Source organism: Scyliorhinus torazame, chromosome 2 (genome assembly GCF_047496885.1).
Source record: "Scyliorhinus torazame isolate Kashiwa2021f chromosome 2, sScyTor2.1, whole genome shotgun sequence".
NCBI lineage: Eukaryota > Metazoa > Chordata > Chondrichthyes > Carcharhiniformes > Scyliorhinidae > Scyliorhinus > Scyliorhinus torazame.
The window spans coordinates 189,470,855-189,488,493 of record NC_092708.1 but is presented as its reverse complement, the minus strand read 5'-3'; the positions used below and the strand labels follow the sequence as shown (position 1 = coordinate 189,488,493).

The window sequence follows — 17,639 nt, the reverse complement described above, 5'->3', positions numbered from 1 at the left end:
TGCACTAGTCCTGGGAATATTTGATGGGGACAGTGTAGAAGGAGCTTTACTCTGTAGCTAACACTGTGCTGTACTTGTCCTGGGAGTGTTTGAGGGGGACAGTGTAGAGGGAGCTTTACTCTGTATCTAACTCCGTTCTGTACCTGTCCTGGGAGGGTTTGATGGGGACAGTGTAGAGGGAGTTTTACTCTGTATCTAACCCCGTTCTGTACCTGTCCTGGGAGGGTTTGATGGGGACAGTGTAGAAGGGGCTTTACTCTGTATCTAACCCCGTTCTGTACCTGTCCTGGGAGGGTTTGATGGGGACAGTGTAGAGGGAGCTTTACTCTGTATCTAACCCCGTTCTGTACCTGTCCTGGGAGGGTTTGATGGGGACAGTGTAGAAGGGGCTTTACTCTGTATCTAACCCCGTTCTGATTTGATGGGGACAGTGTAGAGGGAGCTTTACTCTGTATCTAACGCCGTTCTGTACCTGTCCTGGGAGGGTTTGATGGGGACAGTGTAGAGGGAGCTTTACTCTGTATCTAACCCCGTTCTGTACCTGTCCTGGAGGGTTTGATGGGGACAGTGTAGAGGGAGCTTTACTCTGTATCTAACCCCGTGCTGTACCTGTCCTGGGAGGGTTTGATGGGGACAGTGTAGAAGGAGCTTCACTCTGTATCTAACCCCGTGCTGCACTAGTCCTGGGAATATTTGATGGGGACAGTGTAGAAGGAGCTTCACTCTGTATCTAACCCGTGCTGCACTAGTCCTGGGAATATTTGATGGGGACAGAGTAGAAGGAGCTTCACTCTGTATCTAACCCGTGCTGCACTAGTCCTGGGAATATTTGATGGGGACAGAGTAGAAGGAGCTTTTCTCTGTACCTACAAAAGTTCCTTTCGCACTGACTCTGTTATTCTCTACATCCAGGTTCCACTTATAGAAAATCAACGAGGATCTCCTCCCTGTCTGGCTGGTCACAGGCACAACCCAACAGCCTATCAGCAGCTGAGGAGATGGGGGAATTTTGTGGTCTCCATGCAGTGTGAGTGTGATCGGATTAGTGTCGGGAAAGCAGTTCGGGAAGAACAGTTCACACAGGCAGGGGGGTCGATAACCAGATGATACAGGTTGAATTTGAAAGAACTGAGAAGGGATGATAACATTTTGTTTGTTTTACGCAGCGAGTTTTATAATCTCTGATGTTCTGTCGAAAAGGGAGGTGGAAGCAGTTTCAATGGTACTGGATATCTCCTTGATGGGAATTATTTTCAGGGCTGTGGGAAAAAATAAGGTTTTAGTGGGATCTATTGGATAGCTCTTTCAAAGAGCTGGCACAGACAAGATGGGCTGAATGGCATTTCTCTGTGCTACACCAGCGAGAGAGTGCAGGTTTCCCCACATTTTCTCACTTTATATTATGGGGCAGTGAGTGCAGGGAGGCAGATCACCACTGAGGGATTGCCAGTGGTGCAGTGGTTAGCACTGCTGCCTCACGCACTGACCCAGGTTCAATCCCAGCCACTGGGCCACAGTCTGTCTGGATTTTGCACATTCTTCCCGTGTCTGCATGGGTCCCACCCCCACAACCCAAAGATGTGCAGGGTCGGTGGATTGGCCTCACTAAATTATCCCTTAATTGGAATAAAAATGAATTGGCATTCTAAATTTATATATTTTTTAAAACTGAGGGATTGCCCCCACCAAACAGCCTCTGCTTTGGAGAAATAGTTCATTGCCATCTGCATACTCTGTCCGTACTCTTCCCCCACTTCCCCAACCCGCTGCCGCCATCTGAAGGCTGGGGTCAGTACAGCAGACTGCAATCCCCCAGACATTTCCCTTCAGTATCCCTCCTGGTGTCTAATTCTGGGCCATGCTCTGTTCTGTACAGCGACAGGGGGGACCCCTCCAATCCCAGGAGGAGGAAGAGGGGGCATCTTCGAAAGGATGGCCATGTGGTTGCAATGGATTCTGGGTCAGATGCTGAAGACCAGGAGGCCGAACTGTGGAACGAAGTTGACGAGGGAAGCGCTGGAATCAAAACTGTGAGTTCGCCAGAGCATAAAACCTCTCCATGTAAGCCGAAAGAGTTAGCTGTCCTGAAGCCTGAATGGCTGTCTGCAAGAGCCTGGGATAGAGTGGTCTCTCCAGCCTATGGAGCCTGGGAATAGGTTTATCTTCTCCAGCCTGGGGACTGGGAATAGGTTTATCTTCCCCGACCTTAGCCTTTTGAGTAGTTTTTAAAAAAAGTATTTTTATTCTCCTTTTTGACATTTTCTCCCACATTTACACCCACCAACAATAAACAATAATCAGTAACAAATATGTCAATCCCCATATCAGTAACAAGGATCCCATCCTCCCACCAAACCCTAAACATTAGCCGGCATGTTCACACAAACAAATGACAAAAAGGAATTAGGGATCACCCATAGTCGCCATTAACACACACCACCCACCACCCCCCTACCCTCCCACCCACCCCCCCCCCCAACTAATGTTCGATGTTATCCAGTTCTTGAAAGTGCATAATGAATAATGCCCATGAATTGTAGAACCCCTCCATCCTTCCCCTCAGTTCAAACTTAACCTTCTCAAGAGTCAAGAATTCCAACAAGTCACCCCGCCCCCCCAAGGCACAGGGTGGAGAGATTGCTCTCCATCCCATCAGGATCCACATTCGGGCAATCAACGAGGCGAAGGCCACAACATCTGCCTCCACACCCGTTTCCAACCATGGCTGGTCCAACACCACGAATATGGCCTCCCGGAGGCCCAGGTCCAGTTTCACATGCACCACTTTAGAAATTACCCTAAAAACCTCCTTCCAGTAATCCTCCAGCTTTGGACAGGACCAAAGCATATGAACGAGATTAGCTGGCTCCACCGGGAAGCTCTGTTTCTCCTTTCTGGCAAAATCTCGAACCCTCATGTATCTAAACATTTCCCCCTGCTCCAGCCCATTCCTCGCTTCCAGCTCCTTCAATCCTGCAAACCGACCCCTAAGAAATAAATCTTTTAGTGTCCTAATCCCTTTCTCCTCCCATTTCCGAAAATCTCCATCCCACCTCCCTGGCTCAAATCTGTGGTTCCCCCGAATCGGTATTTCCCTTGACCCTGCCCCCAACCCGAAGTGTTGGCGAAACTGCCTCCAAATTCTCAATGAAGCTATTATTACCGGACTCCCTGAGTACTTCCCTGGGGCTATCGGGAGCGGTGCTGTTGCTAGCGCCTTCAATCCCGACCCCCTGCACAAACTCTCCTCCATTCTGACCCACTGGGAATTAACCCCTCTGACCCAGCTCCGCACCTTCTCCACATTCGCCGCGCAATAGTAATACATCAGGTTCGGAAGACCCAAATCCCCTGCCTGCCTTCCCCTCTGTAGCAGCACCTTTCTAACTCTGGCCACCTTCCTTCCTCATATGAATGATGTAATAATTCCCTCAATCTCTCTGAAAAAAGCCTTTGGCAGGAAAATCGGCAGGCATTGAAAAATAAGCAGAAATCACGGCAACACGTTCATTTTAACCACCTGTACCCGACCCGCCAGTGACAGAGGGAGACCATCCCACCTTGCCAGATCGGCTTTCACTCTCCCCACCAAACTAGAAATGTTGGACCTGCGGAACCCCTCCCCCCCCACTCCCGGGCAACCTGCACCCCCAGGTACCTAAAGTGAGCCATGCCCTACAGAATGGCAGCCCCCCCACCCCTGCCCCCGCCCCAGGCAGAGACACCACAAAATACTCACTCTTGTCGAGATTTAGTTTGTACCCCAAGAAAGACCCAAACACTCGAAGCAGCTCCAATATTCCCCCTATCGACACACTTGGTTCCGACACGTATAACAGCAAGTCATCGGCATATAAGGACACCCTGTGCTCTATCCCCCCCCGCACTGTTCCTTTCCATACCCCCGAACTTCTTAATGCGATGGCCAACGGCTCAATTGTGAGTGCAAACAGCAGGGGGGACATAGGACATCCCTGCCTAGTCCCACGGTGGAGAGAAAAGTATCTCGAGCTGATGTTGTTTGTGCGGACACTCACCCTCGGCTCCTTATATAGTAGCTTTACCCAGTTCACAAATCGCGTTCCAATCCCAAACCGCTCCAGAACTGCCATCAAGTACCCCCATTTTACCCGGTCAAACGCTTTCTCGGCGGCCAATGCCACAACCACCTCTGTTTCCTTCCCCTCTGCCGGTGCCATAACCACGTTCAATACCCTTCTAACGTTTGAAAAGAGCTGCCTCCCTCTCACGAACCCCGTCTGATCTTCACCTATCACCTTCGGGAGGCACTCCTCCAGCCTACCCGCCAGTACCTTCGCCAATACTTTTGCGCCAACATTCACAAGTGATATTGGCCTATACGGCCCACACTCCGTCGGATCCTTATCTTTTTTTAGCAACAGGGAAATCGATGCCTGCCCCAAAGTTTGTGGCAACACCCCCTTCCCTATCGCCTCTGCAAATATCCCCACCATCAGGGGTGCCAGCTTATCCTTGAATTTTTTATAATATTCCACCGGAAACCCATTCGGCCCTGCCACCTTCCCCGACTGCATCCTGCCTTTTGAGTAGGTGTATCTGCCCCAAATGGGGCCTGGGGCTGGGAGTAGATTTACCTGCACCAAAGTGGGGCTTGTGAGTAGGCTTGTCTGCCACCAAACTGGGGCCTGGGAGTAGATTTATCTGCCCCAACCTGGAGCCTGGGCTGGGAGTAGGTTTTTGTGCCCCAGCCTGGGGCTGGGAGTAGGTTTTTGTGCCCCAGCCTGGGGATGGGAGTAAGCTTTTGAGCCCCAGCCTAGGATCTGGGAGTAGGTTTATCTGCCCCAGCATGAAACCTGGGACTAGGGTTATCTGCAACTGCCAGGGCCTCCTGGGATGTGGGATGTGGCCTGGGATTGGGAATGTTGACTGGGATGAGGCCTGGGATGGGGAACATAGCGTGCGATATGGCCTGTAATTGGCAGTGTTAACTGGGATGAGGCCTGGGATTGGGAGTGTTGACTGGGATGTGGCCTGGGATCGGGCGTGTAGAAGTCCAGCCTGAGGATAAAGTCAGAACAAATGCCTATATAATTGTTTCCTTTCCACAGAAAAAACAAACGGGCAAAAGAAAGAAAGGACAGAAAAATCTCAACCAGGATCCAAATGCTCAGGACAATAACTTTGTGTCCAGCAGCTCTGAAGAGGCGAGGAGCTCATTGAGGTCAAATCGTGCTACAGGCCTGAACAAACCATTAGGCCAGAGGAGTTCATTGGGGTCAAACCCGGTGTCAGGACTGGACAAACCGTCAGAGTCAAGAAACACTATGAGGCGACTCCAGGAATCAGGGTTTAACAAGACCTCGGGCTCAAGGGGTGCAATAAACAAAAACCAGGCACCAGGACCAGATAATGAAAGAAACAAGAACAGTGGACGTGCTGAGTTTGTTGTCGGTGAGCAATATTAGGAATAATGGTTTGAGTCTTAGGCCTCTCCCCTGGGGCAAGATGTGAGTTGTGGGTGTAAAGTTGCAGCGGTGCTGTGCACTTTGCCTGCCCCCCATTCCCCCTAATCCCTGATCTCCTGATTAATCAATAACCTATCTATCTCTGTGTTAAAGACAATCAGTGATTTGACCTCCAAATGCTTCTGCGGCAAAAAGCTCCACAGATTCACCACCCTCTGACTAAGGAAATTCCTCCTCATCTCAGATTTAAAGGATCATCCCTTCAATCTGAGGCTGTGCCCTCATGTTCCAGTTTCATCACTGGGCAACCATGTGACCTGCCCTGGTGATGTCACTGGTCAACCATGTGACCTGCCCTGGTGATGTCACTGGCCAGCCATGTGACCTGCCCTGGCGATGTCACCAGGTGAAGATGTGATTCCTGACGATGTCCCTGGGCTGTTGTGTGATTCCTGGTGACGTCATTGGCTGATCCTGGATCTCCTGATGTCTATACCGTTAGCAGGCCGGTTATGTTGCTGGGCTAATAATCGGGAGACATGAATTCAAGTCAAACCACGGCAACTAAGAAATTTAAATTCAATTAATTAAACTAATTTGGAATTTAAAAATGGTGACTCTGAAACTACTGGATTATCATTTATAATCCATCTAGTTCATTAATGTCTTATTAATGTCCTACTAATTCACAAAAGGGAATTGGATTGCTATTGGAAAATAAATAATGTGCAAGGTTATGGGGATAGGGCAGAGGAGTGGGATTAGATAGAATGCTCTTTCAGTGAGCCATTGAAAATTCGATGGGCCGAATTGCTTCCTTCTGCACTGTAAAGTTTCTGTCCTTGGAGTAGGAAATCTGCCATCCTTTCCCGGTCTGGCCTACATGTGAGTCCCAACCCACAGCAATGTGGTTGATTCTTAACTGCCCTCTGAAATGGCCTAGTGAGTCACCCGATTAGAGGGTAATTGGAATGGGCAACAAACACTGGCTCAGCCAACGATGCCTACATTCCATGAATTAATAAAAAGGGCGTCACAGTTCCGACATGTGGTCAAACACCTCTAGCCACTAATGCACTGTCACTGATGGCCTTGGTCTGAACGACCCCTGACCTGAATCCCTCCAACACTGTCAATCACTTTTCACCAGCTTAGCCAGATGGAATTGAATGAACATCAGCCGATAACTGAATTCGAAGAGTAAATCAAAACTCTTGTTTGTTTAGGGAGACCTCGGGAGAAGAGGCCGCTGCAGCAGCGACACCTGTCCCAGCTCAAGCAGAATGAAGCCTCCAAACTGAGGAAGAAGGGAACGGTGAGAGGTGGTGCTGGTGGTGAGGATGATTGGGACACACAATACAGCTCCGAGGATGGTGGGCCCCAGCATTCAACGAGGAAAAGGAACACCCTGACCTCAGGGTCAACAGACACGGCCATTGCTGCTGATCGGAATCCCAACTCTCACTTCACTGACGTCGCAGCTAGAGGAGCAGCAAGGGATCAGGCGAGATGGAATGAAGGATATGGAGTAAGTGACACCGTGAGAAAGTCAGGGAGCATCTGAAAGGGAAAGATAGGCTTGCGCACCAGGGAAAGGATTAGGAACTTTAAAACATAAGACCGAGGAGCAGGAGTAGACAATTCAGCCCCTCGAGCCCGCTCCACCATTCAATACAATCATGGCTCAACTCCACTTTTCTGCCCGTTCTCTGTAACCCTTCAACCCATTACCAATTAAAAACCTGTCTGCCTCCTTAAATTTACTCACTGTCCTGACATCTACCACACCTTGGGGTAGTGAATTCCATAGATTCACAATCTAAAGAGGAAGCATCCGCTCTACATTTACTTTATCTATACCTTTTGTCTTAAATATACCTCAATTTGATCTCCACTCATTCTTCTACTTCTAGAGAGTATAGACCTAAACTATTCAATCTCTCTTTATAAGATAATCTCTGGAATCAATCTAGTGAACCTCCTCTGAACTGCCTTCAATGCCGCTACATCTTTCCTCAAACAAGGGGACCAAAGCTGTACAGTACTCCAGGTGCAGTCTCACCAAGTCTTGTACAGTTGCAGCAACACTTTCTTACTTTATATTCTATTCATTTAGCTATAAAGGCCCAAATCCCATTTGCCTACCTTATTGCCTGCTGTACCTGAATACTAGTTTTCTGAGATTCATGCACAAGGCCACCCAGATCCCTCTGCACCAAAGCACTCTGAAGTTTCTCCCCATTTAGATTAATAAGTTGTCTTTCCATTTTTCCAACCAAAATGGATAATCTCACACTTATCCACATTAAACTCCATCTGTCAAATTTTGGCCCACTCACCTAACCTATTTATTCCACCCTGCAAAAGAGTGAGGGGGGGGTGGATCATGTGGGATGTTAAAAAGGATCAAACTTAGCTTAATCTGCTTCAAACCTGCCTCATTTTGCTTCAGATTGTAGCTCCATTTTAGATACAAGTGTGGTCGGCCGGCTGAGTTTCCCAGACCTCGGGAATCTCAGCAGCAGGAAGGAGTTGGCGACAGCAAGGTTAAGTTTCTTTCCAGCACTGCTTGTGGGCCAAGAGGGACATGAATGCCTCCCCACCAATGCCCCCTGAGCTTACTCTGAAACTACTCCCGCAATTGAACCCCAAACCCACCCCCCCCAACCACCACCAGCTGTGGCCTTGGATCTGCCGTGACATTCCTGATCTCCTCCCGTCGGGCTTTCTGATCTGTCTGCCACCCTGGACTCCAACTTTCCTCCCTCCTCCACTCCACCACTCCAACCTCACCACGCCCTCCCCAACCCCATCCGGAACCATTCTTCAGGCTGACCCGGAAATGATCTCCCAACCCCACAGTCTCGGCATCATTGACTCCTCCTATTTCCGCCTCCGCACCTTTGCCTCATTCCACCCCTGCTTCAGCTGCTCTGCTGCTGAAAGCCTCGTCCAGACTCGACCATTCCAACAGACTCCTGGCTGCTCTCCCACATTCTACCCTCTGTAAACTTGAGGTCATCCAAATCTCTGCTGCCTGTGTCTTAACTCACAGAACCTGTCCTGTGGAGCAAATTTGTTTTGCAATTCTCCTGTGAAGAAAGTGCTGTACAAATATAAGTTCTCCTTGAGGTACGGACCGATATTCTTCCTGGTAAAGAAGAAATGCTGTCCGAGGAGCCACCAGAGGAATCTGCCGCTCCAATGGAACATGTCGCAGACGCCCAAGGACCAACCTCAGGCTTTCTTGTTCAGTCTCCAAAATGGGCTGAAAGCCATTTCTCCTCAGCAAGTGTGTTAAGATCGAGTTGGAGCCTTTTATAGAGGGGGTCACATGCTTTAACTGCCTTTGTGTCCAATTAGGAAAACCATGAGGTCCCACAGGGGGCCACACGTGGACCTGGGTCAAGTTACCCTACGAGGTCAGGGAGCAGCAGGCTGGCAAATGGGCAACGGTCCCAGGGGGTACAGCAGGATCGCGGCGAGCAGAAACAGCGGGAGATGGAGCTACGAATCCAACAGGAGCTGGATGATGATCGGAGGCAGAAAGAGCAAGCAACCAGGTAGCAGGAGCATACAGACGTGGATAAGCGAGGGTTTAAATCATTGCTTGTCAGGTTTGTACAGCAGCTCAGTATTCTCAGTCCGAGGCGCCTGCAGGGGACCTGGAGTCCGGAGGTAACAGATTGCACCAAGTGGCTGGGGCTAGCGGGCGAACTTACCCAACTCTGGAGTGTTCACCCTCTCCTCGGGGTCAACTGGGAGCCCCTTTCCTCCAGTGCTTGCATATCCCTGCGACAGTGCAGAGACTTCCTGTAGTACTGGCTATAATTCTGGCCTGTAAAATTAACTCTCTCCCTGGGCGAGATTCTCCGACCACCCCCGCCGGGTCGGAGAATCGCCGGGGGCTGGCGTGAATCCCGCCTCCGCCGGTTGCCGAATTCTCCGGCACCGGATATTCGGCGGGGGCGGGAATTGCGCCGCGCCGGTTGGCGCCCCCCCCCCCCCCCCCCCCCCGCGATTCTCCGGCCCAAATGGGCCGAAGTCCCGCTGCTAGAATGCCTGTCCCGTCGGCGTAGATTAAACCACCTACCTTACAGGCAGGACAAGGCGGCGCGGGCGGGCTCCGGGGTCCTGGGGGGGGGGGGGCACGGGGCAATCTGGCCCCGCGGGGTGCCCCCATGGTGGCCTGGCCCTCGATCGGGGCCCACCGACCCACGGGCGGGCCTGTGCCATGGGGGCACTCTTTTCCTTCCGCCTTCGCCTCGGTCTCCACCATGGCAGAGGCGGAAGAGACTCCCTCCAATGCGCATGCGCGGGGATGCCGTGAACTCCCGCTCCCGCGCATGCGCCGCCCGGAGATGTCATTTCCACGCCAGCTGGCAGGGCACCAAAGGCCTTTTCCGCCAGCTGGCGGGGCGAAAATTCGTCCGGCGCCGACCTAGCCCCTTAAGGTTGGGGCTCGGCCCCCAAAGATGCGGAGGATTCCGCACCTTTGGGGCGGCGCGATGCCCAACTGATTTGCACCGTTTTGGGCCCCGGTCGGCGGACATCGCGCCGATACCGGAGAATTTCGCCCCCTGTCTCTATAATTCAAGATCTCACTATTGCTGAAAAAATTAAACATGCTGTTGATGTTTTTCATCTTGCACCCATCAGGACAAAAATGCCAAATTTCAGAGGAAGCAACAATTTATACCACATGATTGGTTAGCATGTCAACTCTGATTGGTCAATGTGTTGCCATGTAGAATGCACCAGGGAACGATTATTCCCCGCACTTTTATTTAATTTAAGAGCACGGTGCCTGGACATGTTCCTTTTGCCTGTAGAGGACAATTAGCTGTTTCGCCTCTTCCATTCCTAGGGAAATATACGGGGGTACATGTAAACTGGCACAGCAACATATCATACCTCTGCCCACCAACTCCCCCCCTCAACACCATAGACACAACGCATACGGTCCCACTCCGACAACCGGTCACATGTCTGGACTCCGTTTGTCATCCACAGGAATAAAAGACAACAGCTTGAGAGCGAGGCAATGCAGCAGCAGGAGGTGGAGCAGAGCCGACAAAATCAGGAGCAGCGGGAACGGGAACAGAAACACAGGCACCAGGAGGAATACCGGAAGAAGGTTCAGGAAGTGCAGCAGAGAAAGGAGATGGTTCTGGCAGAGAGAGCAGGTGAGTGTGTGGGTGCAGCAGACATCAGCCAGAGGCACCCTCCATCGATCACAGCTCCAACACTGCCTTCAGCTGCCATTGAGCCACCGCGTAGTGTACAAGAACCAACGCTGAGACACACACTGACCACACTGGACAAGAGGAATCATTCCCCATTAACCTGCAGAGCCACAAGAGAGAGAGAAAGGGATCTGGAGCAGGGGAGAGTGAGGGAGCAAAAGGGGGTCTGGAGCAAAGGGAACGAGAGAGTGATTTGGAGCAGGGGGAGAGCGAGAGCGATCTGGAGCAGAGGAAAGCGAGGAGCAAGAGGGGTTTCAGGAGCAGGAGGAGAGAGAAGATGGAGTTAGTTATTGGAGCTGACAGTAATCACAGGCCCCCAGAGTATAGGAAAAGCTGAAATTCCCCTCACTAAACCCTACTGCTTTACTCAGATGGACAGTGCAACAGGTGCCTTCAGTGGAAAGTATGGAAAGGCCCATCAGGGTTGGGCTAGCAGACTGGAAGACAGATGTGACAGTGCTGGAAATTGTGTGTGGGATCGGACTGTGCTCTGATACCCTCACTGTCACATTCAGAGCCGAAGCTGGCCAGCTTGTGGTTCTGGATGGATACTCAGTGCCTTGTATAAATATAGCTCAGACATGCTGCAGCCATGGCAGTGAGGGAAGCAATGGGGGTTTGACTGGACGGTGCACACTGTGTAAATAACCTGTCGCTCTCACTTTGCTGTATCATCAGAGGAGGCAGAGAGACTACAGAGAGAGCGTCGCAAACAGCAGCAGGAGGAAGAAGAACTGCTGAAGGGAATGGATGAACCACAGAGACAGGAGTACTTCAGAATGAAACAGATTAAAGAAGAGCAAGCGAGGGAGGAACTGGCCGAACAACGGAGGAAGGGCGAAGAGAGAAGCGAGATTCTGATGAAGGCGGTGATGCAGGAAGCAATGTTCATGCTGCGGTGAGAGTCACAACGTCTGAAACACACACAGCATTGTAGACACAGGCTGGAGCCAGATACACAGCACTGTAGACACAGGCTGGACCCAGACACACAGCGCTGTAGACACAGGCTGGTCCCAGACAGACAGCACTGTAGACACAGGCTGGACCCAGATACACAGCACTGTAGACACAGGCTGGTCACAGACAGACAACACTGTAGACACAGGCTGGACCCAGACACACAACACTGTAGACACAGGCTGGACCCAGATACACAGCACTGTAGACACAGGCTGGTCACAGACAGACAACACTGTAGACACAGGCTGGACCCAGACACACAACACTGTAGACACAGGCTGGTCACAGACAGACAACACTGTAGACACAGGCTGGATCCAGACACAGCACTGTAGACACAGGCTGGACCCAGACACACAACACTGTAGACACAGGCTGGTCACAGACAGACAACACTGTAGACACAGGCTGGATCCAGACACAGCACTGTAGACACAGGCTGGACCCAGACACACAACACTGTAGACACAGGCTGGTCACAGACAGACAACACTGTAGACACAGGCTGGATCCAGACACAGCACTGTAGACACAGGCTGGACCCAGACACACAACACTGTAGACACAGGCTGGTCACAGACAGACAACACTGTAGACACAGGCTGGACCCAGACACACAGCACTGTAGACACAGGCTGGACCCAGACACACAACACTGTAGACACAGGCTGGACCCAGACACACAGCACTGTAGACACAGGCTGGACCCAGACACACAGCGCTGTAGACACAGGCTGGATCCAGACACACAGCACTGTAGACACAGGCTGGACCCAGACACACAGCACTGTAGACACAGGCTGGACCCAGACACACAGCGCTGTAGACACAGGCTGGACCCAGACACACAGCACTGTAGACACAGGCTGGACCCAGACACACAGCACTGTAGACACAGGCTGGATCCAGACACCCAGCACTGTAGACACAGGCTGCACCCAGACACACAGCACTGTAGACACAGGCTGGATCCAGACCCACAACACTGTAGACACAGGCTGGACCCAGACACACAGCACTGTAGACACAGGCTGGATCCAGACACACAGCGCTGTAGACACAGGCTGGACCCAGACACACAGCACTGTAGACACAGGCTGGATCCAGACACACAGCACTGTAGACACAGGCTGGACCCAGACACACAGCACTGTAGACACAGGCTGGATCCAGACACCCAGCACTGTAGACACAGGCTGGACCCAGACACACAACACTGTAGACACAGGCTGGACCCAGACACACAGCACTGTAGACACAGGCTGGACCCAGACACACAGCGCTGTAGACACAGGCTGGATCCAGACACACAGCACTGTAGACACAGGCTGGACCCAGACACACAGCACTGTAGACACAGGCTGGACCCAGACAAACAGCGCTGTAGACACAGGCTGGACCCAGACACCCAGCACTGTAGACACAGGCTGGACCCAGACACACAGCACTGTAGACACAGGCTGGATCCAGACCCACAACACTGTAGACACAGGCTGGACCCAGACACACAGCACTGTAGACACAGGCTGGACCCAGACACACAGCACTGTAGACACAGGCTGGATCCAGACACCCAGCACTGTAGACACAGGCTGGACCCAGACACACAGCACTGTAGACACAGGCTGGATCCAGACCCACAGCACTGTAGACACAGGCTGGATCCAGACCCACAACACTGTAGACACAGGCTGGACCCAGACACACAGCACTGTAGACACAGGCTGGACCCAGACAAACAGCACTGTAGACACAGGCTGGATCCAGACCCACAACACTGTAGACACAGGCTGGACCCAGACACACAGCACTGTAGACTCAGGCTGGACCCAGACACACAGCGCTGTAGACACAGGCTGGACCCAGACACACAGCACTGTAGACACAGGCTGGACCCAGACACACAGTGCTGTAGACACAGGCTGGACCCAGACACACAGCACTGTAGACACAGGCTGGACCCAGACACACAGCACTGTAGACTCAGGCTGGACCCAGACACACAGCGCTGTAGACACAGGCTGGACCCAGACACACAGCACTGTAGACACAGGCTGGACCCACACACACAGTGCTGTAGACACAGGCTGGACCCAGACACACAGCACTGTAGACACAGGCTGGACCCAGACACACAACACTGTAGACACAGGCTGGTCCCAGACACACAGCGCTGTAGACACAGGCTGGTCCCAGACACACAGCGCTGTAGGCACAGGCTGGACCCAGACACAGCGCTGTAGACACAGGCTGGACCCAGATACACAGCGCTGTAGACACAGGCTGGTCCCAGACACACAGCACTGTAGGCACAGGCTGGTCCCAGACACACAGCGCTGTAGACACAGGCTGGACCCAGACACACAACACTGTAGGCACAGGCTGAACCCAGACACACAGCACTGTAGACACAGGCTGGTCCCAGACACACAGCGCTGTAGACACAGGCTGAACCCAGACACACAGCACTGTAGACACAGGCTGGTCCCAGACACACAGCACTGTAGACACAGGCTGGACCCAGACACACAACACTGTAGGCACAGGCTGGTCCCAGACACACAGCACTGTAGACACAGGCTGGACCCAGACACACAGCACTGTAGACACAGGCTGGACCCAGACACACAGCACTGTAGACACAGGCTGGACCCAGACACACAGCGCTGTAGACACAGGCTGGACCCAGACACACAGCACTGTAGACACAGGCTGGACCCAGGCACACAACACTGTAGACACAGGCTGGACCCAGATACACAACACTGTAGGCACAGGCTGTACCCAGACACACAGCACTGTAGACACAGGCTGGACCCAGACACACAGCGCTGTAGACACAGGCTGGACCCAGACACACAGCGCTGTAGACACAGGCTGGATCCAGACACACAGCGCTGTAGACACAGGTTGGATCCAGACACACAGCGCTGTAGACACAGGCTGGACCCAGACACACAGCGCTGTAGACACAGGCTGGACCCAGACACACAGCACTGTAGACACAGGCTGGACCCAGACACACAGCGCTGTAGACACAGGCTGGACCCAGACACACAGCGCTGTAGACACAGGCTGGACCCAGACACACAGCACTGTAGACACAGGCTGGACCCAGACACACAACACTGTAGACACAGGCTGGACCCAGACACACAGCACTGTAGACACAGGCTGGACCCAGACACACAGCACTGTAGACACAGGCTGGACCCAGACACACAGCACTGTAGACACAGGCTGGACCCAGACACACAGCACTGTAGACACGGGCTGGACCCAGACACACAGCGCTGTAGACACAGGCTGGACCCAGACACACAACACTGTAGACACAGGCTGGATCCAGACACACAGCACTGTAGACACAGGCTGGACCCAGACACACAGCACTGTAGACACAGGCTGGACCCAGACTCACAAGACTGTAGACACAGGCTGGACCCAGACACACAGTGCTGTAGACACAGGCTGGACCCAGACACACAGCACTGTAGACACAGGCTGGACCCAGACACACAGCACGGTACACACAGGCTGGATCCAGACACACAGCACTGTAGACACAGGCTGGACCCAGACACACAGCGCTGTAGACACAGGCTGGTCCCAGACACACAGCGCTGTAGACACAGGCTGGACCCAGACACACAGCGCTGTAGACACAGGCTGGTCCCAGACACACAGCGCTGTATACACAGGCTGGACCCAGACACACAGCACTGTAGACACAGGCTGGACCCAGACACACAGCACTGTAGACACATGCTGGACCCAGACACACAGCGCTGTAGACACAGGCTGGACCCAGACACACAGCGCTGTAGACACAGGCTGGACCCAGACACACAGCACTGTAGACACAGGCTGGACCCAGACACACAACACTGTAGACACAGGCTGGACCCAGACACACAGCACTGTAGACACAGGCTGGACCCAGATACACAGCGCTGTAGACACAGGCTGGTCCCAGACACACAGCACTGTAGACACAGGCTGGACCCAGACACACAACACTGTAGACACAGGCTGGACCCAGACACACAGCGCTGTAGACACAGGCTGGACCCAGACACACAGCACTGTAGACACAGGCTGGACCCAGACACACAACAGTGTAGACACAGGCTGGACCCAGACACACAGCACTGTAGACACAGGCTGGACCCAGACACACAACACTGTAGACACAGGCTGGACCCAGACACACAGCACTGTAGACACAGGCTGGACCCAGACACACAGCACTGTAGACACAGGCTGGACCCAGACACACAGCACTGTAGACACAGGCTGGACCCAGACTCACAGCGCTGTAGACACAGGCTGGACCCAGACACACAGCGCTGTAGACACAGGCTGGACCCAGACACACAGCACTGTAGACACAGGCTGGAACCAGACACACAGCACTGTAGACACAGGCTGGACCCAGACTCACAGCACTGTAGACACAGGCTGGACCCAGACACACAGGGCTGTAGACACAGGCTGGACCCAGACACACAGCACTGTAGACACAGGCTGGACCCAGACACACAGCACTGTAGACACAGGCTGGACCCAGACACACAGCACCGTAGACACAGGCTGGACCCAGATACACAGCACTGTAGACACAGGCTGGACCCAGACACACAGCACTGTAGACACAGGCTGGACCCAGACACACAGCACTGTAGACACAGGCTGGACCCAGACACACAGCACTGTACACACAGGCTGGACCCAGATACACAGCACTGTCGACACAGGCTGGACCCAGACACACAGCACTGTAGACACAGGCTGGACCCAGACACACAGCACTGTAGACACAGGCTGGAACCAGACACACAGTGCTGTAGACTCAGGCTGGACCCAGACACACAGCACTGTAGACACAGGCTGGACCCAGAGACACAACGCTGTAGACACAGGCTGGACCCAGACACACAGCGCCGTAGGCTCAGGCTGGACCCAGACACACAGCGCTGTAGACACAGGCTGGACCCAGACACACAGCGCTGTAGACACAGGCTGGACCCAGACACACAGCGCTGGAGACACAGGCTGGACCCAGACACACAGCGCTGTAGACACAGGCTGGACCCAGACACACAGCGCTGTAGACACAGGCTGGACCCAGACACACAGTGCTGTAGACTCAGGCTGGACCCAGACACTCAGCACTGTAGACTCAGGCTGGACCCAGAGACACAACGCTGTAGACACAGGCTGGACCCAGACACACAGCGCCGTAGACACAGGCTGGACCCAGAGACACAGCGCTGTAGACACAGGCTGGACCCAGACACACAGCACTGTAGACACAGGCTGGACCCAGAGACACAGCGCTGTAGACACAGGCTGGACCCAGACACACAGCACTGTAGACACAGGCTGGACCCAGACACACAGCGCTGTAGACACAGGCTGGACCCAGACACACAGCGCTGTAGACACAGGCTGGACCCAGACACACAGCGCTGTAGACACAGGCTGGACCAAGACACACAGCACTGTAGACACAGGCTGGACCCAGACACACAGTGCTGTAGACACAGGCTGGACCAAGACACACAACACTGTAGACACAGGCTGGACCCAGACACAGCGCTGTAGACACAGGCTGGACCCAGACACACAGCACTGTAGACACAGGCTGGACCCAGACACACAGCACTGTAGACACAGGCTGGACCCACACACACAGCACTGTAGACACAGGCTGGACCCACACACACAGCACTGTAGACACAGGCTGGTCCCAGACACACAGCGCTGTAGACACAGGCTGGATCCAGACACACAGCACTGTAGACACAGGCTGGTCCCAGACACACAGCGCTGTAGACACAGGCTGGATCCAGACACACAGCACTGTAGACACAGGCTGGTCCCAGACACACAGCGCTGTAGATACAGGCTGGATCCAGACACACAGCACTGTAGACTCAGGCTGGACCCACACACAGAGCACTGTAGACACAGGCTGGAC

The 17,639-nt window shown here is 53.2% G+C and overlaps 1 protein-coding gene across 3 annotated transcripts in view; it reads left to right on the top strand.

Annotated features, from left to right (window-relative positions):
• Window positions 1-17,639, top strand: part of LOC140394381 (uncharacterized) — a 394,661-nt gene that overhangs the window by 182,642 nt on the left and 194,380 nt on the right. For all 3 annotated transcript variants that reach the window (XM_072481612.1, XM_072481601.1, XM_072481593.1), the window contains 7 exons: window positions 913-1,027; window positions 1,877-2,030; window positions 5,091-5,433; window positions 6,674-6,975; window positions 8,811-9,010; window positions 10,461-10,633; window positions 11,372-11,591. In XM_072481612.1, the coding sequence (XP_072337713.1) occupies window positions 913-1,027; window positions 1,877-2,030; window positions 5,091-5,433; window positions 6,674-6,975; window positions 8,811-9,010; window positions 10,461-10,633; window positions 11,372-11,591 (1,507 nt within the window). The remainder of the gene's footprint in view (window positions 1-912; window positions 1,028-1,876; window positions 2,031-5,090; window positions 5,434-6,673; window positions 6,976-8,810; window positions 9,011-10,460; window positions 10,634-11,371; window positions 11,592-17,639) is intronic.